This window comes from Salvia miltiorrhiza, unplaced genomic scaffold, assembly GCF_028751815.1.
Source record: "Salvia miltiorrhiza cultivar Shanhuang (shh) unplaced genomic scaffold, IMPLAD_Smil_shh original_scaffold_453, whole genome shotgun sequence".
In the NCBI taxonomy this organism is placed as follows: Eukaryota; Viridiplantae; Streptophyta; class Magnoliopsida; order Lamiales; family Lamiaceae; genus Salvia; species Salvia miltiorrhiza.
The window spans coordinates 43,760-71,034 of NW_026651552.1; the positions used below are offsets into that span (position 1 = coordinate 43,760).

The 27,275-nt window shown below is 38.2% G+C and overlaps 3 protein-coding genes across 4 annotated transcripts; 1 reads left to right on the forward strand and 2 right to left on the reverse strand.

Annotated features, from left to right (window-relative positions):
* On the forward strand, positions 1–2,514 carry LOC131004677 (pentatricopeptide repeat-containing protein At5g66520-like). 2 transcript variants are annotated; one of them, XM_057931389.1, is made up of 2 exons: positions 1–168; positions 507–2,514. In XM_057931389.1, the coding sequence occupies exon 2, from the start codon at positions 520–522 to the stop codon at positions 2,371–2,373; it is 1,854 nt and encodes a 617-aa protein (XP_057787372.1). In that variant the 5' UTR covers positions 1–168; positions 507–519; the 3' UTR covers positions 2,374–2,514. The 2 variants fall into 2 exon arrangements, with proteins under 2 accessions (XP_057787372.1, XP_057787370.1); XM_057931387.1 differs by having other exon boundaries at positions 510–2,514.
* On the reverse strand, positions 2,460–6,080 carry LOC131004678 (pyrroline-5-carboxylate reductase). Its single transcript, XM_057931390.1, has 8 exons — positions 5,706–6,080; positions 4,809–5,027; positions 4,333–4,381; positions 3,816–3,907; positions 3,514–3,586; positions 3,304–3,424; positions 3,076–3,181; positions 2,460–2,785 (listed from the first exon to the last, which is right to left on the reverse strand). Exons 2-8 carry the CDS (start codon positions 5,004–5,006, stop codon positions 2,597–2,599), a joined length of 828 nt encoding a protein of 275 aa, XP_057787373.1. The 5' UTR covers positions 5,007–5,027; positions 5,706–6,080; the 3' UTR covers positions 2,460–2,596.
* Positions 6,081–17,498: 11,418 nt separating this feature from the next.
* LOC131004670 (uncharacterized) lies at positions 17,499–18,260 on the reverse strand. The gene has a single exon (XM_057931380.1). It carries the CDS (start codon positions 18,258–18,260, stop codon positions 17,499–17,501), a length of 762 nt encoding a protein of 253 aa, XP_057787363.1.
* Positions 18,261–27,275: the final 9,015 nt, after the last annotated feature.

Sequence of the window (27,275 nt, forward strand, 5' to 3'; positions counted from 1 at the left end):
TCCATAAATTCCTTGCGCCACCGCCTCTGTATCGCTACCTGCATCGCAATTTTGGCCCTAACATGCATCGGTGCCGCTGCCATCGACACCAACCATCTGCAACAATTTTCACGCCAATCGCCAAAGATCCCCCCATAGTCGAAGTTAGCAAACTCAAAGCAGGGAAATGTGAGTAATTCTCCTATACTTGCAGAGAAAAAGCAAATTGGTGGAGGTGGGATGGGGGAGGGGCAAGCAGGGTGGGAGAATGGGAGGAGGGGAGAAGAAATAAATTGGTGGGGGTGGCCGGTGATATCCTGTACAGATAACAAGGAAGGATGGTTGAAAATGGGGAAGAGGGAGCTCAATTTTAGTATTTTTTATTTTAAATTTATTAAGGGTAAAATAGTCTATTTACTTATAAATTGATTAGAATTAGTATATTTTTATTTTTGACTAAGACAAATGGTTATTTAAAGGTATTAACACTATATTCTTCCCACAATTTGACACTTTCCTCACAACAGCAGGTCCCATCCCATGTCTTCAGTCCATCTCATTCCATCCACAACCACTCCGCTAAAATATCTCGAATCCTGCTCAACCATGGCGGAGCTCAAGCAGCACCACGCCCAAATCGTCAAGCTCGGCATCTCCTCTGACAATGATGCTATGGGCCGCCTCGTCAAATTCTGCGCCGTCTCGCGCTCCGGCGACTTGGCCTATGCACTTAAGGTGTTCGCTTCATTGCCCCAACCAGATGCTTTCGTATACAACACCATCTTCAGAGGCTATATGCAGGCACACTTGTACACTAACTGCATTCTCCTCTACGCCCACATGCTCGAAAACTCCATTGCGCCCAATAACTACTCCTTCCCTCCCCTCATACGAGCCTGCAGCGACGGCGCCACTGCTGGAGGGAAGCAGCTGCACGCCCACGTGATCAAACTCGGCTTCTTCCGAGATTCGTATTGTCAGAACAATCTGATTCGTATGTACGTGGATTTCGGAGAATTGGATGAGGCGAAGAGAGTGTTTGATGGTATGGATAGAAAGGATGACGTTTCTTGGACTACGATGATCAGCGGCTACTCGCAATGGGGGCGTGTGGATGAAGCGATGCGCATTTTTGAGACGATGCAGGTCAAGAACTCGGCTGCGTGGAACGCTGTGATCGCAGCTCATGTGCAGAATAATAGGTTCCATGATGCGTTCAGACAGTTCGATAGAATGACGGAGGAGAATGTGGAGATGGACGGCTTCGTCGCTGCTAGCATGCTCGCAGCCTGCACAGGGCTTGGTGCGTTGGAGCGGGGCGAGTGGATACACGAGCGCATGGAGAGGACGGGGATCAAGATCGACACGAAGCTGGCCACGACGCTCATGGATATGTACTGCAAATGCGGGCGTTTGGACAAGGCTGTGGAGGTGTTTGATGGGCTGCGTAGCAAAGGAGTTTCGTCGTGGAACTGTATGATCGGAGGGTTCGCCATGCATGGTCGAGGCAGAGATGCAATTGAGCTTCTGAGGAAGATGGAGGCGGAGGCAGGGGAGTCGGGGAGGAGGCCGGATCATGTGACATTCGTGAATGTTCTTGCAGCTTGTGCGCATTCGGGTATGGTGGAGGAAGGCAGGCATTACTTCTCCTACATGACCGAAGCCTACGGCATTACTCCGAGGATGGAGCACTACGGCTGCTTGGTGGATCTGCTGGGGCGGGCGGGGTTGCTGGATGAAGCTAGGAGGGTTATAGACGAGATGCCGATGAGGGCGGATGTTGGTGTGTTGGGAGCTCTTCTTGGGGCCTGCAGAATCCATGGGAATCTTGAAATGGCGGAGGAGGTAGGGCGACGGGTGATTGACCTAGAGCCGGGGAACAGTGGGCGCTACGTGCTGCTGGCGAATCTATACGCCAAGGCGGGGAGATGGGAGGATGTAGCGAGGGTTAGGAAGTTGATGAACGATAGAAGGGTGAAGAAGGTGGCCGGTTGTTCCATGATCGAACTGGCTGGTGGAGTGAGTGAGTTTGTGGCCGGAGGTAGGGCTCATCCGGAGGCTCGAGAGATATATGCCAAAGTTGGGGAAATGGTGGGTAAGATTAGGGACTTAGGGTATGTGACAGAGAGTGAGGGAATGTTGTATGATGTAGGTGAGGAGGAGAGTGAGAATCCATTGCACTACCACAGTGAGAAGCTGGCTATTGCATATGGGCTGCTGAAGACTAAACCCGGTGAAACGATTCGTGTCACCAAGAATTTGCGCGTCTGCAAGGACTGTCACGAAGCAAGTAAGCTGATCTCGGGGGCGTATGATCGAGAGATCATCGTGAGGGATCGGAACCGATTTCACCATTTCAAAGGGGGAGCATGTTCGTGCAACGACTACTGGTAGACGAGATCCTCTGTTACAAAACGATACGATTGAAGCAAAGAAATATATGCGGTTATGGCTGTATGTATTGGTGTATACTAGTCTGATTTAAAGGAATAGTTCAAACAGTGCTATTATTCATACCAGTTTAGCTATTGTTCATAACATCCTAACACAGATTTAGGAGACATAATGAAGAATGCTGAAGAATGTGGGTAAAGCTTTGTCAACTTTTGCAAGAAATCTAATTCTTAGAAAGCTCTTGGCTGCGCTTTGCAGCAGCGACAACAGCGTTCATCAGAATGCCTCGAAAGCCAGCCTTTTCCAGCTCATGAATCCCAGCTATTGTGGTGCCACCAGGCGATGCAACGTCATCTTTCAGCTGGCCGGGGTGCTTGCCCGTGCTTGCTGCCATTGATGCTGCTCCCAGTACCTGCATCGGATTTAGATTTGAGTCGGGGCTTGGTACTTGTAAAATAAAATTGGGTAATGAAAGTTCAAACAGTTGATGTATGAGCTCAATAGCAACTTGGGTCGATCATTTTGGCAAACCGAGATAAACTGTCTAGTTACTAGCAGAGCCTGTTGAACTGACGGGCCTCCGCCCCCTGGGGCCGGGACGTTACAAAATTGCATTGAGCTACTTCATTATTGGGAAAGACAGATCAAATTTGAATCCCTATCCTATGTAATGTGGATAACTACATGAACATATTGATTTACCATTTGAGAAGCCAGACCAAGTGAGAGCTCACGAGGTAGACCGGCAGCGACGCCTCCATCGGCCAAAGCTTCAATCGCCAAAAAGATGTATGCCGGTCCACTAGCACTGCCATCCAACAAAAAATCTCAACAAATATACCAACACCAAAACAGATGAAGGTTCATCTACAAATAGGTAACCAACCCATAATCAGTTCATACAGCTATCATGAGATAAGGAGCGAGTACCTCAGGCCGGTGATAGCATCAAACAGTTTCTCCTGAGCTGTCCACACTTTACCAATTGCTCCAAATAATTTACTAATTAATTCCCCATCTTCCGTGGTTGCTGCATCCCCAAGAGTAATAACTGTGTAGATAATAATAACTTTATTTAGAAAACTCTTCTTATGTATACATGTGCACTATACGGTTGACAGAGAGATGAGGATGGTATACCAGATGCAGCCACACCAACAGCAGCTGGGGTGTTGGGCATTACCCTAATAAATCGGCTGTGACCAGCCCACTCCTGAAAACGTGTCAAATAACACACGTCGATCAGTGTTATGCCTCAGATAGAATGCAGCAAACAAAACATTGAAAAGGAGAACCCTTGTATCCAAAGGTCAGCATAAACACGACTTGGGAATCATCCAAGAAATTTATGCAGAGTAAAGCTCATTATGGATTATATATACGAGTAGAATAATCTACCTCAGCAGTGAACTAAACGTGTCAGTGAATTTCAGTGAACGAACCTGCAAATCTTTTAGCTTGACTCCAGCAACAACAGACACTAATAGCTGCTTCTCTGAAAGAAGTGGCCTTAACTGCAGCACCACGTCTTTGACTGCATATTTGAGCGGAACATGAAAACAGAAAGATTCTAAAAATGGGGAATGAAATGAAAGCAGATATCAGCTAGCTATACTACAATAAGCAAAGAAAATACTATGTCTTTTGCATAGGTATCTTATATGCTTCAGCTATCAAATTAGAGCACAAAAACCATATAAGCTGCAGTGACAGAGAGAGAGAAAAAAGAAAGAAAGCAGGGACGCAGTAACAAATGCATAAAGAAACGGAGAATAAGTTTGTTCTCATCTCTATAACCGAAGGAACGATTTGTTTCCAGGATTACTGAGTAAGGATTTAGATCAGAAAAAAAGCACATAGTGAAACTGCACGAAAGCGGCTTACATGTTTTATAACTAGCTTACGAACCCATAGTAAAGAGGAGAAAATAACAGCAAAGCTACCAGGCAGAGAAATTACCAACTTGAGGTTTCACAGAGAAAATAACGACATCGCTGTCTTGGACTACCTGCCTTTCAGATATGCCAAAAAAAAGAATGTTTATGATGATGACAGTTAAAAAAAAAAGTAAATATATCATGTATAAATTGGAAATTATTACTAGTATGTTAAGAAACTAAAAAATTCCACCAATCTGAAATGAAGTGCAAGAGACTGGTTAATCTTTAAGTCCAAGTATGACGAGAACAAGCAAAAACAAGATTTTACAAGAGTTTTGTGAATTATTATTATTATTATTATTATTATTATTATTATTCAGGAACCATGCGTATTGTTTAAGATATCCAACTTATTTGCTGCAAACCTGGAAAAGAAAATTGCTTATAGTAGACTTCAAGAGAAGTGCATCATGTTCAAAGTTTCGTGGTCCACACTCCCGTTCCAGAAAGTGAAAGGCAATGTTGCAAAATACGACAATTCAAGCATGAGAGCACCTGACTATTCTGATCAAACACTTTCACGCCAAATGATTCGAAGACAGAACGCCTCGCGCCAAGATGAGCAGTCCGGACTTGGGAAGCCGGCAAAACCCCTGAGTTGACAACACCTTTGGCAATGCTCTCCGCCATTTTTCCAGCCCCAATGAAACCAATCTTGCAGGTTTCAGTAGGAATTGGTGTAATGTTCGCCATTCTAATTATGATATCAGAAACCTGAAATGTTCACAAAAATAGGAAAGTCATGAAAATCATATTAATTTGAGCACTAATAAACCAAATGAGTTAAGAAACACAAGGCATGGGAATCAAGACCCTCAGGCAGTCAGGCTCAATATAAGAAGCATTACATTGTATGACATCAAAACCAATGTCGCCCACCAAACCCAAAGGATTCATGAATCATGAGCATTGCCATGAAAACAAGTAGTTTCTAATTATCTTTTGATCATCACATTGTTTCAAATCACAGACTAATGCTAGAGAGCTACAGAACATTTCATGACCAACATAAACTCGTTCATAAAAACTAGGGCTGACTATTGGTTCTGGTACGGTTAACCATGACCAAAATTCACCAAAAATCACTTACGATAACGATAGGGTATTCAGATAATGGTCGGTAATCGGGTAACCGAATCATCGGAGAAAAAGAAAAAGAAAAAACAGCAGTAGCACAATAAGTTACAGCCATCGCAAGTCAAAAGAAACACAGCTTTTCAATAAGAAAGAAATAGGAAAAAACAACAGCACACACACACACAAACTACACTTCATAGTTCTATCATTCTATGGATATACTGTGTCTGTAATTAAAATGCACCACACAAATACAACAACAACAACTATCCCAATTTCCAGAAAGACCCTAAAATTTAAGCTGTTACCACTTACCTGAAAATTGAAAATTGAAGCAGGGACGGCAACGGCGGCTGTCGGCTGAGGCGGAGGCCGGAGGCGGTGGTGGCGACTGGAGGAAGCGGGCCGCGGGGCGACAGTTGGATGCTGAGGCGACGACGCGAAAGCTGTGTACAGTGACTGTGAGGCGGAGATGCAGCTGTTCGTCGAGGCGGCGGTGGTGGTGCGACTGGAGGCGGGGGACCGATGGTGGTAGCACGAGTGGAGATGGGCGACTGACGGCGGCGCCCACAACCAGCGATTCAGTTCGGCGGCGGCGGTAGCGGTGGCACTTGAGCGGGAGAAGGTGTGGGACTGTATCGAGTGTGAAGTTGTCAGCAGAAGTCTAGAATGTACGCATATATAGGATGTAATCGACCGAGTCTAACCGAATAAAGCCAAATAAAGGTATGTTCAAGTTTAATTATTTTTTTAATAACAAACTGAGTTAATTAAAAATTAATATAATTATTATTAATTTTAAAAGATAAATATGAGTTGTATCTACTAATTTATACTCCCTTCATCTCATAAAAGAGTGTCGCATATGGAATGACAAGAATTTAAAAAAAGAAAAGTTGGTGGATAATGTGTCGAGTGGTTATTGTAAATTGGTTATGGAATTATGTAGATATGTGCATTAAAAAAAGAAAGTGAGGTCATGTATCAAAATGGAAGTGATATTTTAATATGGGACGAACGAAAATAAAAAATGTGATACTTTCTTATGAGATGGAGGGAGTATTTTTCAAATTGAATCACTTAACGAACGTATTCACGAGCTGAATACTATCAACCTCAAATTTAATTTGTTTATTATCGAACTTCTCTAAATGAATTTGAACGAACTTTTTTGAACCGAGCTTCAAATAGTTTGCGAACGACTTAATTTATTTTAAGGCATACGCATAAAAAAACATGCCTAGCATGAGACTGCACCAGTTATAAGAAATTTCATAAAGTGCACTGTGAGTGGAGAAAATGCTCCACATTATTAGGGTAATAAGAGAGTAATGTATATTTTTATTGGACGGACAAAAAATGAAAGCTAGACATGTTTCTATGGGACGAAGGAAGAATATGATATATACCGATTAAAATTAAATAATTTTTTTAAAGAGTGTTTGACTAAGCTTATTTTAAAGATGTTATACGATGTAGTTTTTGGAAAGTTTATAAATTGTTGAAGTGTTTAGACAATTGAGCTTATAATTTATTTATTTTTTAGATAATTGAGCTTATAAGTTAAACAGAGAATTTTCGGCTTGTGAAAAAATCTTTGTTAGAAATAGAAAATCGAAAAGACATGAACTTGAAAGGATATACAATGAAAATAACAAATTATAGTTGAATAATATTTGTAAAATGATTATTACATATAAAAGGGTTAAGGTACAAATGCCCCCCTAAACATGACACCCCTAGAGCGTATCCCTCCCCATTCTCAATCTTGGTACAAATAAACCCTCAAAGTCGAAGAAAACTATACACTTAAACCCAGCCTATAGACGGCCGTTTAACGTTGTCCGAAATAATTATTTTATTATTTAATGGTGGGGACCACAACCAACGTCTATGAACGGCTTTGTAATTAGAAATTAGGGTTCAAATACTAAGAACCCTAATTTATGATTGCAGGTGCGATTCTTGGAGAGAAATAGATGGAATTTTCTCGAATTTGCTTAGGGTTTCTCTGGGATTTCTGAATTTGAGCAAATACACATGAGTTTTAACTCCGAATTTGGGTGTAGCTCGTGTCGCGCTCGAAGGCAGATGCAAATTGAGAATGAGAGTAATTACGTTTGTTGTCTTTGCGAATTTGAAGGCAAGAGACTTAAAGCTCCGAGAATGACCTCATGGACAGACGACAACCCAGGGAGAAGTATCTATGGTTGTATAAATTGGAAGGTATTTCATTGCTTGTTTTACTTTGTCTTGGTGAAACTTTTTTGAAATTTGAGACCTTTTTTTCCCCTTGTAGACGAAAAACTGTGGTTTTTTCGATTGGTACGACGAGCCAATGTGTGAGAGAACAAGAGATGTTATAAACATGTTGAAGAATGAAAATATGAAGCTTGTGAAGATCCATCAAAGTTCGGCCCCATCCATGGACGTGAAAAATGAAATTGATGATCTTTGGAGTGTAATGGAAGTGTTGAAGGAAGAATGCAGTAGGGTTAGAAGGAAAAATACATTTGTCATTATGATTTTGATTTTATCTTGGTTGATGCTAGTATATCTTGTGATTGTTGCAATGAATGAATGGAATGGAAAACCAACTGTTGCTTGTTAGTTTTGGCTCAGAGTTTAATCTCTATATGTTTGGTGCAGTTTTTATACATGTGCAAGAAAAGAAACCAACTGTAAACCTAATGTAAACCAACAGTGGATTTATAACATATCCAAAGTAAATAACATGGGATTTATAACTGGTGAAAAAAAAATAAGAGAACTTCCATTTCTAAAGGAAAAGATAATGTCGCAAAATCCAAGTTCTGTCAATACTTCAAAAAACTCCAATAGCCATAACCAAACCAACACAAATTCATACAAGGCCAAAGACATAAACTAAAAGATATTCATTGTTTCTAAATGAGAAAAAAAAAAAAAAAAACACTGAAAAGTGCAGATCCAACAGTTGCAAGCACAACACAAAAGTGGAATATCATGTCAACCAGTTGTGGTGGATCCAAGTGTTGAAATGATATTCTTCCCTCTAGGTGATCTCCTTAGGATTTGTGGTTGCTTGTCATCTGCTTTCTTCCCTCTTGGAGCCTTGAATGGTTTGATTGTTTGCTTCTTCACTTGCGAGGCTCCTCCTTCTTCATTGTTGTCTATTTTCCTTTTTTTCTTTTCTTATGTTAGCTTCATTTGGTATAGGGAACCTAGTCTGTGGATCACTTTCTCTTGGTGTCCCTTCATCTATGACAATAGATGAGGATCTTCCACTCTGTGTAAGCATACAAAAGCCATAATATTACTAATAAAACTAGTATGTTATAAGACAACAAAAAATTGATTCTTACCAACAGAACTTGTCTTCCAGTCTTTTCATTCACATACAACCCAGTTCCAGAGTTTGAGCTTTTTTCTCCACTCTTCTTTCTTGGATTGGATGATGTAGAAGCCTGTGATTCTTTGATCAATTGTACACATTTCATACAATGTTAGTTCATTCACAAAAAACTTGTTTACTTAAGTATTTTTAAGATTAAATTCATACCTGTGAAGGCCTTTAAGGGCAGCTATCTTTCTTGTGTGACATACTGCCACAGATACTGCAGTGTTGCACTTTGCCCTTTCTTGAGAGCTCGTGCTTCAGTTTAGGCTCATTAGTAGCTCTAACCTATTTTTCTTGGGCCTTCCAACCTTCTTCTCCACAGGTGGAGGTTCAATAGTATCATTCTCTTTCAAAGTTCAGAACTTAACTTCAGGTATAAGTTGTATTGTATTTTCATAACACTTCAAATATGTATTCCTATGATACCAGTGACTCATCACAGAAAGAGGCTCCATAGAGCTTGAATAGAAAGCTGCTATTGCATGAGGGTAGGGAATACCAGTTAACTCCCATGCCCTGCATGTACACATCCTTCTGTCAACAAACACAATGTGTTTGTCCTCTCCATCACTGACCTCATACCCACTATCTCCATTCTAGAGCACATTGCATTCAATTGAAAGTTGTTTGTTTTCTTCATATTGCTTCATTGCATTCAGACACCAAATAGTTTTCCAACCACCAACAACAGACCTCCTATCTCTAATCCTAGACATAACCATAATCCTAATATCCTCAAGCATTGAAATTATAGGTTTGTGCCTAGCATCAGATATACTTGAATTAAAAGATTCGGAAATGTTGTTATCTACCATGAAAGTTGAGAACCTTGGGGTTTGGAAGGCTCTGCACCAGTTTTCTGGTGGATATTGCATAAGGTCTTGAGCTGCTTTCTTGTTGATTGCACTAATTTTTGCCAAGTTCAGTTTGAACTCTTGATGGAAGGAGCTTCATGCAGTAATCCAGAATCTTTTCTTTAGTTCATCACCCATCCACTTCTTGCTCCAGTTTGCATAAATATGCCTTGCACACCATCGGTGCTCGGCTTGTGGAGTGATTTCCTTCACAGCCTCCATCAACCCCTATGAGAAATTGAAGTTAAAACTTGTATTGAACAATAACCAATAAAAAGATATAGAAGTATCAGTATTGAATCATACCTTTTGCATGTCTGACATGATAGTAACATCATCTCCCTCCCCTAATTCTAGCCCCTGCTTCAACCAACTCATGAACCATCTCCAATTGTTCTTGTTTTCCTTGTTCACCATGCCCATGCAATGGGAACAATGCCATCATTGCCATCCTTTCCAACAGCTATTAGAAGACACCCAAAAGTGACTCCTTTCAAATAGCAACCATCCAATGAAATGAGTTTTCTACATCCTCCCAACCAGTTCAGTCTACACGGTTCAAGTATGACAAAGAGTCTTTTGAAAAACTCTCTTTCCACCTTGCAATTGTTCTGTGGATAACTGGAGCTCTAGTCTACTCCCTGGCATGCATTCCTTAACCTTGTCAATGTAGGCACAAAGCCTGTTAAACTCCAATTTGTAGCTCCCCTCCAAATTGGTTATGATTTTCTTCTTTGCCCTCTTGCATTTTGCCAAACTGACATGCAATTTCAAATGGTCTTTGACATGACCTTGCATGTCCTTTGAGGTGAACTTGGGGTTCCTATAAACTGCTTGCTTGAAACACTTAGCCAAGTATGATTGGCTAGCACTAGGTACCTCCCTTTGCTTGCAACAAGTATGCTCAGGAATAAGAGTCTTAATTACCAAACCCTTAACATCTCCATCCTTAGACACATGCATGAGAAAGGGACACTCTTTCTCATTCATGCATATGACTCTAATCCTAGTAGGCTCATTTTTCACGAACTTAATTTTGTATCCAAACTTGACACCATATGAATTGATGGCCTCCCTAGCTTCCGTTGCCCCTGCAAAGGTCTTACCCAACTCAAATCTACCCTCTCTCCCTCCTGTACAGTAACCATAGCTTGACCTATTTGTTGCTCAGCATCATCACTCTCACTTAAATGACCACTGTAAACACTGGAGTCATCATCACTTTGCTCATCCCTGCCATCTCCCTCATTCATTTCTTCTTCCATGCCCACTCCCTCATCTCTTCCTTCATCCCTGCTCACTCCCTCATCTCTTTCTTCATGACTGTCCATTCCCTCATCTCTCTCTTCATGCCTGCCTACTCCTCATTATTTTGCTCATCCCTGTCCTTTGCCTCTAACCTTTCAAGACCCCTATCCCCTTCATCATTATTATTAAGAATCCAATCTCCTTCATCATTATCTAGACCCCTATCTCCTTCATCATTCTCAACCCCTATACCATCTGCCCCTGAACCAATATCAGTACCATCTGCCCCTGCATCTACCCCCTCTTTTTGAACCTCTAAACCCTCTGTCCCTTCCCCATATAGAGCATCAATCTCTTGTTCTGTAAACAGGCTCATATGTGTGAAACTAGGCATATGATTACTTTCAAAGTTAGCAAAAAATTGAATTTCTCCTTGTCCTAGTATCTCAAGGTAATCTAACACTTTCGCACAATGCCTTTGATCCCTAAGGATTATTAGGCCTTTTTCTAAACTGTAATCTTCATTAAATGCATAAACTGCCCTAGGTTTAGACATCAGGAAAAACTCAGAGGACTCAAACTCAGACATTATTCGTTCAAAAGTCATATTGCCTAAGAGGTCTTCTATTTTAGACGAATCATAACCATCATTTCATTACACCACTTTCTTCATCTTTCGACCAATAACCAAAAAGATTGAAACAAAGGTGACCATAGGATTAGACATCTTGCACAACGAAATAACAAAAACAAAACAATTTCAACATTCGATTAATCTAAGAAAACTCCATATCAATCCTAGTATCTGTTGGTTTGCATGAAATAAAAACATTATCCCCAAGATTCAAGTTTAAGCAAAACTTACCTATTTTCGGAAGTAGCTATGTATGCTCGCCGGAGAAGACTAATCGCGTGAAATATCGCCCGCCAGAAACTTGTTCTTCGTCTTCAACTTCGTCTGCCGATTGTGAGTTTTCAATATGGAAGACTCTTCGTATACTTAGGTTGTTAGAGAAACCCGCGTAAACATTGGTTGTAGGCCCCGCCATAAAAAAAAATGGATGGCGTTAAACAGTCGTCTATAGGCTGGGTTTAAGTGTATAGTTTTCTTCGACTTTGGGGGTTTATTTGTACCAAGATTGAGAATGAGGAGGGATACGCTCTAGGGGTGTTATGTTTAGGGGGCATTTGTACCTTAACCCCATATAAAATTATGAAAAACAAGTTAAGACAGAGGAACTTATTTAAAACATGAAAGGGTATTTAGAGTTAAAGATATTTGGATTTTCTCTAAAACATTTATTTTCATTTACTAAAACTAATAAAATAATTTAACATTTTTAACATAAAATAAATTTATATATGAACGTTCCTTTTCAAAAAAGAAGTAACAAAATATATTCCCTAATTTTCTAAGCTTAATCATGCTTGGTGTATCCAATTTGTAATATTTTCTAAAAAATATTTCTAGTTTTCATTTTCATTTTTCATTTTTCTTTTAAAAAGTTTAAACTTTTAGCATTTTTGGGTAAGTTAGCATTTGCCTCCCGTTCAATGCACGAGGAATTATTTATATTTTTATATTTATATAAAGTTGATACCAACTCAATTATCACATTTATAAATATAATAAAAAACTAAGATTAATAGAATATTGAAAAAATAAAATATAAAGAACAGTCTGCAAAAATAAAAAAGCAATAACATGAAAAGGCAAAAAACGAAGAAGCTAAAAATGAAAAATAAATAAAATAAAATAAGAATTGAAATAGATTTATTCAAAAAAGGATGAGAGAGGAAAGAGAGAATGTTTGTAAATTTTAATCTTTAAATAAATATAGTTAATTTGTCAATATTAAGAAAAAAATAATTTATAATAAAATAGAATAGAGAAAATAAATTTTTTTGAGGATGTATTTGTCCAAAAAGTAGGAGAGAGAAATAAAGAAGAAATAATTATGTGTGTGGTACAATAACATTTGATGTAAATAATGAGTTATATGAGAATATTTGTTATGTATTGACTTTCCGTTTTAGGAAGTGACCTATTGAAATGGAACATACAAATAAGAAAACATGACCTATTGAATTGGGACGGAGGGGGTAGGGATGTCAATCCAACCCAAAAACTGTGGGTCGACCCGAATAACTCGACAAAATTAGAGGGTTAGGGTTGAAAAATCGCAACCCGATTATAAATCGGGCTAATCGAGCTAGCCCGTTCAGGCTGGCGGGTTGAAGCGGGTCAGCTCGTCGGGTTGTTGGGCCAGCCCGTCGGGCTACTAATTTTTTATTTTTAAAAAATAAATTTTAAAATACTTTAGAGTTTAGGCCTTTAGGGTTTGAGATTTTTTTTTTCTTTTTTTTTTGAGATGTTTTGTTTCTTTAATTTTAAACTATTGTTGAATATTTTATTTTTATTTTGTTAATAAAGTTGAACATTTTATTGTTATTAACTTATTTTATATGTTATGTAATCTTGAATATCTTATATTTTTGCATTTCATGCTTTGTTATATAAATTATATCTTTAATATCTATGTATATTTTATACTGTTGGGAACCCCATGGAATATCAGGTTTTATTTTGATGATACCAAAATCCTTAGATTTATATTGTAATAGACTAGAACTGTTTTGAACTCAAGTGTTAGAGTTCGCTTCTAGTTTAGTTAGCAGTTCTGAAGACTGAAGGACCGAATGACTGAAGACTGAAGATACCAACTGAAGTATCAGTTGAAGAATCAATTCAGAACTGATTACTTAATGCGTGCTCCGTGGACTCAGAAGACTGATACTAAAGTCAAGTATCAGTTAAACATTCTTCCTCGGACTGAACTTCCAACGTTTAAAGGAACCCACGTGCTTACATAGTACAGCCGCATTAAATGCAGAGATCTCAGGATCATCCCTCTCTGCAGAGGTCATTCCTATTTGGTGGCTACTTTATCAGAGACGTCACATCTCCTGTCTTTCAAGAGAGCCGTTTCCACCAAACAAGGAACCTCGAAGATTGAAGCCTCAACCGAAATTCGAAATGCTCTCCAATAGAAGAAATCTTGAAGACGTTCTCCGCCAACGGATCTATTCAAGACCTCTCCAATAAATAGCGCTCGAGGATCAACTTCAATCTTCACCGATTCAACGACCTAAGCTGAAGCTCTGCCGAAATTGCTACTCAGCTCAAAGCTTAAACTCCCCAAAGCTTGAATCGAAGAAGAGAATTCCAAAGCCAAAATTAGTCACTGCTGATTACACACATTCTCTTAGACCTTAGGCATATATATGTTTACCCAGAAGCCCAGGTCAAAACTTGCTCCAAAGAACTTGTTCTTTGAAGTCCAGTTGGCAAGTTTTTCAAACCTCCTTTCGTAAGAAAGAAACCGAGTGTTTGAGTGGAAAAGGAGTTCAGGAAGGTACTCTGACTCCGTGAGATCCTAGTGCAAGGTTGTGCTAGGAGTGAGAAATCTGATGCGAGTGAAGCGTGGGTACTGAAGAAAGGTCTCTTCAGTGGAACGGTTGTGTGCACCCGGCAAGCACACGGTTCGGTTTGCAGTGCACCAGTTAAGCACTTGCGGAGTGGATTGTTGGTCTGATCAACCGACCGTGGATGTAGGAAAGTGTTTTCCGAACCACGTAAAATTCTCTGTGTTATTTACAGCTTTCAGTCTTTACATACTTATCTGTGTTCTTACTCTTGATAAACTGAATACTGAATAACTGCAAAGAGAAACCTAAGACTAACAACGTGCTCAACCGAGGCTATTACGAAACAAGTTTATTTCCGCTGCGTGTGATATCAGTCTGACTGATCTATCATCTGATAGTCAGGAAGACTTATATCAACTCTGTTTTAGCAAACTCGACTGAAGCCCTTACGTGGATCAGTTAAGTTCCCGTAACTTAACTGATAACTCCTTACTGAAGAGTTTTCAGTATCAGTCGTCTACCCTGTTTGGTCAAAACTGTTTTCAGTCAACAGGCGTCATTGTTTGCGTGTAAAGTTTCGTTTTGATCTCAATCTTGAGATCCTTCTGTTTTAGAGGAGAAAGTCAAAAATAGCCCATATGTGTATTCCCCCCCCCCATACACCTATTCGAGACCCTCCGGACCTAACATATACTTTATACATTGGATCATTAAGAATAATAAAATACAAATGATAATTTTATTTTTACGCTTTTAATCTGATTAGCCCGATGGGCTAGCCCGAAACCCGAACGTTTAGGGTTAGGGTTGAAGATTTACAACCCGAAAAATCTCCAATCCGATTAGCTCGGAACCCGATAGGGCTAGCCCGAAAATCCGGTGGGCTTGTCTGATTGACATCCCTAGGAGGGGGTAACTGTTATATTTTAAATTAAATATTTACATAAAAATATGTCAAATTAAAGCTCTTATCATGATCTTTAATTTGATATGTCAAATTAAAGCTCATATCCTTTCTTGAAAAAAAAAAAAAACTATTATCGTGATCTTTAATTTGATATGCATATTGAATATTTTATAATTAGTTGAATTTCACAATTTTGGAAAAAAATAAAAAGAAAAAACTAAGAAGATAAAAAAATAATAATTTATAAATAAATCTTCAATTTCATTATAACTACAAAATTGACACTCAATTTTAAAATCAATTTAAAATTAATTTCTAATTAAAATCTTGACTTTTTATTATAGTATAAATGTCTCACTATACAATATTAGCTCAAAGATAAGTCATCTCGCCGGACATTCAATGTTAGTGTTTTGATAGGGAGAAATTCCAGCTAGGAATGTGTGCGTGTGTTGGCCAAGCGGTAAGGGGTTAATGCCCAAGGCCAAAGGTCTTGGGTTCGAGTCCCTGTGGCGCGGCCTTTAAATTTCTTTATTTAATATTGTTAATTTATCAAAAAAAAAAAAATCCAGCTAGGAATCAGCTAAGATCATTGGCGGATATAGTATAGAATATTGGGGGTATAACTGTATCCCTCCCTCCCCCACCCCCAAAAAAATTTAAAATATTATTAACGTATGTAAATATTATTCTTTTCGTTCTTTAAGATTATGTATTCATTTATTTATTTTTTTGCCACGTCTACAAATATGTCTTTTTTATTTTTGGACACTATTACACACATAAGTTAATACTAATTTTTTCTTAATGTGGAATATTTTCTCCACTAATCAATATAGAACCATTTCTCTACTATCAATATTTTTTATATTCATTATCAATACACTCAACAACTTTCTCCACCATCTTTTATTAAAATTTGTGTCAAAAAATTTCAGATATAAATATGGAGGACAAATAGAGTATAAAATTAATTTTATTTTTTTTATTTATACCCCTTTTGTATGATGTTAGCTCTCTTTCGATGAAGTTGGTTTAAACAAATTGACATATATGACTTATCCAATTTTTTACTTATCAAGTTGATGTTGATTCTTTCGATTGCTACTGCAAGTGTTGGGAAATTGTTTTGTGAAATGACTTATGTCAAAAATAAGTTACAAAATAGCTTGAGTGATCATTTTCTTAAATGATTGTTTAATCATTTGATTGAGAGAGATGTTTTTCTAATTCTAATATAAATATGTTTTATATTTATATTTATGTAATTATTTGTAGCACCTCTAAATATAAATTTTTGGATCTGTCATTGAATAAGATGATTCGTTTTTTATCGTCGTATTTGATATAATGAGATCTTTTCTAAATAAAACGCTAAAACTTCGTTTTTGAATAGAAAATAAAAATTTATCACATTTTCTAGAAAATATGTAGAGTGAAAGTGAAAATTTGGAACACAAAACATAATTAATCTAAAAAAATATTACCATTAATAACTAAAAATAGTGGCGTCCGAGTATATACGAGCACATGATATCCTTCAGTTGTTTAACAATTTCATGATATTAAAGGTACCACGAGGAAAGGAAAATGTCGTATTTTCCTTAAATGTTGATACCTAATTTACATAAAAACAAAAGTAGTTTTCTCCTATTTTGAGAAAGAGGAATTATTTATTGCCGGTCTTATCATATGTATGTGGCCGTATGATGATTCAGTTTATGTATTTTACCTTGACCTCTAAATATAATAAGATTGTATAATTGATTTTAGTAACAATTTATTAAATTGAGATTTCAGAATTCATGTCTTGTAACACCAATTTGCTTTCGGTGGGATAATTTGCTCGGAACTCGAGCATATCCAATGCATAGTGTCTTAAGGGGTGTCCGTGTCTTAGATGGTGGTTCTACCTAAGACACACTCCTCTCCAATGCATTGGTGCTTAGAGGGTGTCTTAGATTCCCCATTTCCACAAAATTCATATTTATACACTTTTATTTTAAATTCTAAATCTCATTAAAATTAAAATTAAACATTACAATAATTAAAATAAAATTAAAAACATAAGTAAAATATGATAATAAAATAAAAATACAATAATTTCCTAATCTAAATAAGCCCTCGACACTTGAGCACTTCTTAGACTAGGTGGTTGTGCAAGGTCAATTGTGCCTCCGTCATATCCGTCGTGTCCGTGTTTAAGAGCTTCATATCCATCTCCTCCTGTTTCATCTCGGCTTGCATTTTTTTGACCTCGACGATTTCCCCCTTTTTGAGAGCATGCTCCTTCATGCTTTCGGCCACCTTCTCAAGGGCGTCGGAGAACGCCGAACCTCCTCCCGAAGACTCTCCTCCCTTCTTCGCCTTGCCCTTGTCTCGCTTTGCTGCTTTTGGCCTTGGGGCCTCGTCGTGACACTCGGCTCCGAAGAAGTGGTGGTTGCTCTACCATCGGAGCCCTTCGACTTCTTTGCGGAGTGGACATCCCCAACTTGCGACATGAATCTTTCGTACACGCGAAGCACTTTCCAAGCCTTGATGTAGGAGAATTGCTTCTTGAAATTCGCCTCGAACATCGTCTGGGCTTGTTGGGTGATTTGGTCGTCGCTCATACCGCTCCCCCAATTCTCCTTGCAAGTGTTGTAGAAGCCCTCGAAGAATTTCGTGTCCTTTTGGACAAGTGCGAAGTGGGATTTGAGATGATCCGGCTTACGTGTCGGCGTTCTTGGCTCCTTGAGCGCGTTGAACTTCTCCGCGATTGCTCCCCAATATTGGAGCAACTTTTGGGAGGTCCCCAAAATAGGATTGTGGGTTGCATCCGCCCACAAGATTGCCACGAGCTCGGACTTCTCGCTAGAATATGGAACGCGGGTGCCCTTAGCTTTCGGCCTCGCCGCCTCCGGCTCTTCTTGGACATTGGCGTGCGCCGCCGACGTGAAAAGATTTCCCGTGGCCAAGACATTGGAGGCTTGCAAAAATAGAGCAAACCCCATCATTGAAAGCCTCGAACCTCCGCCTTGTTGCTCGCGGAATTCATCGAATTCGCGATCCATTACAAGAAAAATGTAGAATAGAGAATTGTAGTTGAGAAAGTGGTGAATTTTGTTTGGTGGAAGAGTGGTATTTATAGAAGGGAAAGAAAGGGGGAAAAAAAACTAGTCATTTTTGCACAAACAGTCGAATTTAAAAAAAAAATAAAAACGATCGAAATTCGAATTTAAATATAATTTTAGTTGTTTTTTAAAATGGCGCGTCCGCCAGACGCGCCTTACTTTCTCCGCCTTCGCCCTAGGTCTCCCACAAGACACGACCTTGCATCTAGCCGCATCTCCAACACGGCACCCACTCCATCTCCCCGGATCGACGCCTCCTTCGCAACGGGCGTTGGAGATGCTCTAATTGCCCATGGTCTTGGTATCCCATCTGCTCCTAAAACTCAAACCCAAAGGAAGGCAAGACTCGTACTTTAACCAGCTTCTGCAGATTGCAGCGGTAGAAATTGAACTCGAACCAAATCCTAACCAATGAAGGGGATGCATTTAACATTGTTCTAAGAGCATCTCCAGTGCCTCTTATGGCGTTTCGGACCGAGCCAGCACGCGGAACATGTGTGCACATCTGGGGAACTGGACTAGCTCATGTTGGACGCTATTTTTGGCGTCAAGCACGAAGTAGAGAAAGGTTCTTCGTGTGTATATTATGCGTGATTTAAAAAAGAAAAGGAAAAAACTTTCTGAATGTTGCAATTGATTTCGTTTTTTGTTAATTACCGTTGGGTGAACAATTGTTCTCTCCCCCAATTTTTTTTCTTCCCTTTTCATTATCTATAAATACTACATTCTTTCTACTTCAATTCACACATCTTATTTTACTTTCCTACTTTCTTCTTCTCTCTAGCAAAATATCATCATCATCTGCCCCTTCTTCCTCCGACTCAAGCGGCGACGAGCGATGCGCTCACCAATTCGCCCAACTTGTTTCGTAATTTTATGAAATTGTTAATGTCGTTGGTCCGCCGGAAAGCCCTCTCAGGCGAAGGAGGCCGAAGAAGAAAACTTACTTTCATCGGAATCGTGAAGCCGGAACACAACGTCTCTACGAGGATTACTTTGCCCCTAATCCGGCCTACACCGATTCCAGTTTTCGCCGCCGTTTTCATATGCGTCGCCCCTTGTTTTTGTGGATCGTCAATGCCGTGCAGTTCGATCCTTACTTCAGACACTGTTGGACGCACTTGGCAGGCCCAGTTTCACACCATTGCAGAAATGCACAGTTGCTATTCGTCAACTATCAAATGGAGATACAGTTGACCAATACGATAAGTACCTGCGGATTGCAGAGTCTACATCATTGAAGTGCTTGAGCAAATTCTGTCGAGTCATCGTCCAACTCTTTGGTGCGGAATACTTGAGGAGGCCGATGTCTGCTGACTGCCAAACGCTTCTTGCACTGCACGAGGAAGAAGACGGGTTTCTGGGAATGCTAGGGAGCCTAGATTGCATGCACTGGTCAAGGAAGAATTGTTTGGTGGTGTGGCAAGGAGCATACACTTTAGGTGATCAGGAACAACCAACGATCATCCTCGAAACTATGGCATCCCAAGATCTGCGGATCTGGCACACATTTTTTGGGATTCTTGGTTCAAACAACATCAACGTGCTCAACGCATAGTCGTTGTTTAACGAACGACTGGAAGGAAGGGCTCTACCGATCATATTTCTAGTCAGTGGCTCTTATTACACGAGTGTATACTACTTGAGCGACAACATCTACTCCGATTGGCCCACTTTCGTGAAAAATCCTCCATTTCCGTCGGACGAGAAGAGTAGGAGATTCAAGTTGATGCAGGAAGCGGCTCACAAGGACATTGAACTAGCTTTTGGCGTGCTTCAAGTTCGTTGGGCAATCATCAAAGGACTAGCTCGTCTTTGGAAGAAGGAGGGGTTGAGCGACATCATGTTCACGTGCATAATTTTGCACAATATGAACATCCAAGATGAAGGCGACTACGCATCATCATAGGAAGAAAAGGTCACCGACGAAGCTTCAAGTAGTTCAGCCGCATCTCATTCTCATACCGGAACTCCGTCAGAATTTCGAGCGTATTTCGCTCGACAATCCTCGATGCAAGACTGCCATCAGATTTGAAGGAGCACATTTGGTCCCATTTTGGTCTGATTGAGCCATAAAAAAAATTATTGTGATTTTAATTTTTTATCATTTTATTTTATTTTAAGTATTTTATTTTATTTTAGTTAATGCAATGTTTAATTTTAATTAATATTGAATTTTAAAATAGAAAAGTAAAAATGAGATTAAAGGGAAATGGAGATTATAGAGTCAATGTATTGGAGAGGGGAGGCGCTAATGTTGGACCACTATAGCGCCTCCCACTTGAGATGCTCTGAATCTATTTTGTCGTTCACTCAATCTGTTTTATCTTCATAGTCTTCTATTTCTCTTTTGAATATCTCAATATATACTTCGCTTTTCAAATTTAATTTGATTTTTTTGTTAAAATAAATTTATTTAATGTTTATAAATATTCACAATTTATATTTTTTGTCTTTCAATTAATATAGTCAAACATAAAATGACGTAAGATGATCAAATACATTCATCTTCTTAATACAACCTACATTAAATAAAAAAATGATGAAAGAACATAGTGAACGGATGATGGTTCATACATATTTCATAAAAGTTGTTTCCAATTATATGTTCCATATCCTCTACATATAAACTATAGTACGACAAGTTTTGAAAGTTGCAATGTAATGCATTATTTTACACCAAAAATATCTGACAGTCAATTGATATGTCTATATTGTGCAGACAGTAACAAGCAAAATCATTTCTTAAAGGATTGGCGAAATTTTTTCCAACTAAAGCCTTCAAGTAACCCACGAATTTTAGAATAAAAGAAAAACACTGAACCCAAAAATAAATAAATAAAATTCAAAAGAATTGCTATTGCTCTAATCCTAGAGAATGAATAAAAATTCAACAATTAATAAAGAATTCCATCATCCAATTAAGTCCATCCTAACTCAATTATTCTGATCATTAATGCGAATATAACTTTAATTCATGTAAACAAATCAGTTATAATCACTGAAGACGCTTCTGATGTGATCTAACGAGTTGGTCATAAGCGAGTGCGTATCGGTTTATTGGGGGGATACACCAGTTATAAACTTTTCGTTTGCTTTTCAGTGTGTTGTGATTTGGACGGAATCAACTGATAATGAGTCAGCTGGTTTGATACATATCAGTTTAATCAATGTTAAACTGACTGATATCTAGATAAGCCTATTTTAACTGTAAATATAGTTAGCGATCCTATTGATTGCTCATAGACTGGTCAGTTGGATAGATAACTAACTTGTGCGGAATGTAGTAGTTTAATTAGTTACTTTACAAAATCATTCTATGTTAACTTTTGAGCTTAATCAGTCTTTAGTGTAAGATCAAAAGTTGAAATCAATTTTGCATGAATATGTTAATTGCTATGAATTACTCCCTTCGTCCCAATATAAATGTCTCATAGCTTTTGGGCAAAGAGATTAAGAAATATGTTAAAAGTAGATAAAGTGGGTTGGTGCAAAATTATTTAAATATTAAGTATAGAGAAAAATATATATATTGCCAAAAAAAGAATGAGACATTTACATTGAGACGTCCCATTATGGAAAGTGAGACTTTTATATTGGGACGGATGGAGTATTTGTTAGTATGCAAATAAGATAAGAAGAGAAGCAATACTGAAAGTAAATGCAAAGAGTAAGTATGCAATCAGTTTATAGAGGTTCTGAGACATCTCGTAGATCCATTTTCCCTTTGCTTTAAGAGAGTTCGCTATCTTCATAATTCCTTATTACGAAGCTGCAAATCAGCCTATTAGTCAGGCCTTTAACCAATCAGTACTTCACTTTGTATCACAGAAGTGACCTGTTGCAACTTACGCGAATTGCAATCGTTTGATACCTATCAGATTTTAGTCAGTCTTATCGTTACCAACTACTTTTTGAGATTATGTCTTGAAAACACCAATGTACACATTAAACTTAGTACCATCCAAGTCAACTTCCAAAATCCCATATAAGTTGTGAACTGGTAGGCAACCAAGTCTATAACATCTTAAGATATGGGGTTGCCCGACACATGTGCTAGTAAATGATGTTGATAAGTTGGAGTCGCGTACCGAAGTGTGTTTGCTTGTGAGGTACCCAAAAAGAACGAACGGTTAGAGTTTCTACAATCCCAAAGATTTTAAAGTCATCAATAGCTCAAATGTTGAATTCTTAGAAGATGACAATGTAGAAAATCACAAACCCACATGTGAGAACAAGTGCAAATACCATTTGTACTCGCACAAAATATCGCAAGTAATGTAGCACATTGTTGTAGTGGGAGAGTTGTACAACAACTGGATAGACTCATGTTCATGGGAGAGTCTTCGGACTTGATCCCTGGAGAAGAAGAAACTGACCCCTAGATTTACAGGGAAGCAATACTAAGCAAGAACTTGTCGAAAATGCATTAAAAATGCAATGAATTTTAGTATACAATGTTCTACATTTTTGTGTGCAATGTTATGCATTTTTGTTTCAAAACTTATGCATCAACCCAAAAAAAAAAAATCAACAAAAAAATATATAAAAAAATATTTTTTTAATATCCAAAGATTTTTTTCCAATTTTACCCTTGCGCAAATTTTGCCTTGGAAGACGTCTGCTACATGTAAAAATCTTGGTGCGCCACATGTACATAATGTGTGATCCAGATTTGGTAATACATACTACCTAAGGCTTGGTACTATATGATCCCATTCATATAAGAACCACTAAATAAAAGAAGAACGGAGAACCATTTTCAGTCATTCGATCATCAAGATCTACGGTGGATGCATCATCTTGTTGGATGAATGCAGATCTTGGGTTCGAATCATGAATGGAGCATTTTTATTTTTATTTTTTTGAGTGCATTAATTTTAACAGTGAATGCATTAATTTTTACAGTGGATGCATTAGATTTGGTGGTTCTCATGTTCTCACAAATAATGTAATTCTCTCTAGAACCACACCTTATATATATATATATATATATATATATATATATATGTGTATATAATAGGAATAAGATCATGTAATACCCAAGGCTTAGGTAGTATGTAGTACTAATTATGGACCACACATTGTGTACATGTGGCACATCTTTGACTTGGAAGGCCTCTACCACGTGTTGCGGTTTTAATGTGCCACATGTACACAATATGTGGTCCAGATTTGATACTACATACTACCTAATGACATAGTACTACCAGAACTGGAACCCAATGCATTGAAATTGTTAAATGCGTTGAAAATTGGTAATGTGCGTGAACACGAAACGAATACGTCGATAATTTTTATGAATAAGCATTTTTGTTTGAGTTCGAATCCTGAAGATGTTGAGATTTTCACCATATTAACTGGATATGGCTATTCATCAGTTATATATTGATTTATTCGTAGATTTTATTGATTTATTCGTTATCCTTATTTCTCACGAGAAATCCCATGTGTGTGTGTGTGTGTATATATATATATATATATATATATATATATATTCTTCCTATATATATGTGTATATATATATATATATATAGGAAGAATATATATATATATATATATATATATATATAATTACATAAAGAGATTTATTGTGTGTATAAATCTTAATAAATATTGAAGTTATACAATATTTCTAATCAATTTTTTTTATTTAATTATGTTTAAAATATAGAGAGATTAAATAAAAAAATGGATTAATAAGAATGAAAAAATATGGGGATACTATGTAGGATAGAAGATTGAATTATTATTATTTTTTTAGAATAATAAAGGATTGAATTATATTTCCATATTATTTCTAATATTTTTATATATGTTCTTCAGACAGTGATAACCAATAAAAAGTTAATATGGGATTTAGTATCTTTTAAAACATATGAATTAAAAATGCAAAAATTACGTTTAATGCAATAATTTATTCATTAAATTATTAAAAATAGGGTTAAGTACCAAATTCTCTCCTATCGATGACGTCCCTATCGCGTATAGGACCCTATAGTCAGGGTAAGAGCTATTTACTACCTCAACGTGGCAAAATCGCATCAAATACCCTTCGATAGGAGGGAATTTGGTACTTAACCCTTTCTAACGGTGTTAACTGCCGTTAAAACGCAGGCGGTATTTGGTGCGATTTTGCCACGTTAAGATAGTAAACAGCTCTTATCCTGACTATAGGGTCCTATACGCGATATGGACGCCATCGATAGGGGGAATTTGATACTTAACCCTTAAAAATATAATGTAAAATCAAGAAGACATAAATTAAGAATTCAGGAAAAAGGAAACATAATGATTAACTAGCAAAATACCCCTAATATTTACATTCAAAATCAAATAGATTCCTAACGTTAACGTTAACTATTGAGGCAAATTGGTTTTAGAAAAAACCATTCTCATCCATTAAACTGATGGACTTATTTGTCTCAATTTGTAAACTTTAGTGACTTATTTATCTCAATTTATAAATTATTTTTTCAAGTGTACTCCAGCATTCTAATTCGGTGATATTCCTCTCATTCATAAAAGTAAGTGACCAAAATACGAATCTCAATCCCCTACGTTTCAACTAATAATAATAATAATAATAATAATAATAATAATAATAATAATAATAATAATAATAATAATAATAATAAGGGGTTATTGCTCCTAAATACATAAACTATGACCAAATTCTAGTTTATAACACCACCTTTAGATTTTGCCCCATAATACATCACCTTTCAATTTTTTCTAGAATCTCCCATGTCCAAAGTATGGATATTCAAAAATTACCCCATTATAAAATTTATTGCACCTTGACCCCTAGAACTTTTGATTTTGACTTAAAGACATTTTATACCTAAAATATGTTTAAAATTGGGCTTGAATGGTATATCGGCTGGAAACTTTCCTCGTGCCCGATAGATTACTCTGTAATCTGGGTCTGGACTGTGAGACAATGCCACGTACTTTTAAGCAAAAACAGTTTAATAGATCCTTGTTCAAAATGGTATCAGAGCGGGTTTTTATAGAGGAATTATATTATTTTTAATTTATTTTATAATTAACCTATGTGGGAGGAGACTCCATTCAAATTTATGGATCCGGACGAATGTCCGAGATGTGTACAATACAGGAATTCTCTCCAAAATTTGGAGAGAGAAACTAGTTGTCTATTAGGCGACCTCAAATGGAACAATCGAGCCCTCGTTACCAACATACGGCGAGGAGAAGATATCAATATTATTCGTGATATTATCGCGAGTATCCAATTCTACCATGAGCACCTCATGAGATTCGCCGCAACCAGAACGGCGATTGAACGAACCAGAGACGAGGCCCATCAGTCGCATGATTGATGGAACCAAAAAATAAGGCAGGAGTAGCTTATCCAAGCTACCACAAGATCGAGCCAGACTCTTCCGACAATGTCAACTTGCGGGAGATTCAAAAAACGGTGGAGTACTTCGGCAACAAACTCTACCATCTACCGGCGGAGATAGCCCGGATATCAGTCCAGCAAGAGAAAATAATAATGCTCTTGCAGGACCTTAAAGAAAAGGTGGAGAAGATCGAGAAAATGAAACCATGTTCCGGAAAAATTCGGAATACATGGTCTAAAGACCCGACATATCCACTTCCATTGACCGCAGTACCCAAGAAGCTGCAGCCAGAAGATATAATCCGACTCATGAAAGGAAAAAGTCATGAATAACCTTGATCGAGTGGGATTAGAAGATCTACAAGAGTTAGCTGAATCCTTTGCTAACCTCAACATGGTGGATCTAAAGATGAACGAAGACGGAGGAATCAAGACCGAAGAAGAAACCTCCAGACGAGGCGAGGCCCGTGCCAAAGCAGAAATATCCAGGAGGGATAGAAGAAGGCGCAGACCCAACCTACAGGATACTCCAGTAGGAAAAGTTTCTTTGGAACCAATCCACCCATATGGATTGATTCTAAATCTTGACGAAGCCAGATTCAGAGATTGGGAGTCACTGATCGATGAATGGCTATTAGCATTAAAAGTTGTAATCGCAACATTAGATTACAACAAGGAGGAATTCAGCAAAGTCTTCGAGGCAAGCTTAGCTGGAATGGCAAAACAATATTGGGATTGTTGGGATCCCACAGACAAGAATGAATTGTTCTCCCTGGATTCAGCAACCAAGATTCTTGAGAGCGCAACAAACAGGATAAAAGTTCATTTCCTTGGGGCTGGATTCTTCGAGGGAGCAAATGATGAAAAGGTGGAAAAATATCGTCACGCACATTACAATCTAAGATTGGTAGTGCTAGAGCCCAAAGCTCTTGATGAATTTCTACGCCTATATGCCCTATATTGTCATATGGGAATGGTGGAAGAGCAGGTCTCTATGGACCTCTTTTTTACAAAATTTCCAAGTCCATGGAGGGAAATGCTCTTCAAGGAATACAAGTCACCAGGGGCATATCCGCTTGACAGTACTTCAAGAAGGATGTCCTATGTCCACAAAAAGCTACTGGAATGGTGCCAACAGGCGACAAATCAGAGAAACCTCAAAAAATTGAGGAAAATCAACAAGAATGCTCCTCTGATATGCGACAATCTCGACCTTCCAATAGAGATTGGAGGAGAATTGCTCTATCACCGGAGAAAGAAAAGAAAACATAGGTACCAACCCTATGAAAGAAAGTCCAGAAGAAGTTCTTGGAAGCCAAGAACTATGTGGACCAGACAGAAGGCGCGCTCTTACAAATCAGGCCAACGGAGCGGACCATCAAGAGACCGATTCTCAAGACAAAAGAGAATCCCGGCGAGAAAAACTTTCAGGCGTACTCAAGCCAAAACAAATGAAAGTTTCAAAGATTGCAACTGCTGGACGTGCGGTGCAAAGGGGCATATTTCCACCAATTGCCCAGACAACGAGAAAAGGATGATAAAAAGATTCGAATCCACACCGGATATCGAAGACGCCATCTACCACCAGG

What these genes read in the sequence shown, in the direction of transcription:
- LOC131004670 (XM_057931380.1), bottom strand. Translation starts at nt 18,260, where the DNA reads ATGGATCGCGAATTCGATGAATTCCGCGAGCAACAAGGCGGAGGTTCG.
- LOC131004678 (XM_057931390.1), bottom strand. Translation starts at nt 5,006, where the DNA reads ATGGCGAACATTACACCAATTCCTACTGAAACCTGCAAGATTGGTTTC. An exon ending in TGTTTGATCAGAATAGTCAG is followed by an intron (nt 4,382 to 4,808) that starts GTGCTCTCATGC and finishes TCTGAAAGGCAG; the next exon opens with GTAGTCCAAGACAGCGATGT. An exon ending in GATGCTATCACCGGCCTGAG is followed by an intron (nt 3,182 to 3,303) that starts GTACTCGCTCCT and finishes GTTGGATGGCAG; the next exon opens with TGCTAGTGGACCGGCATACA.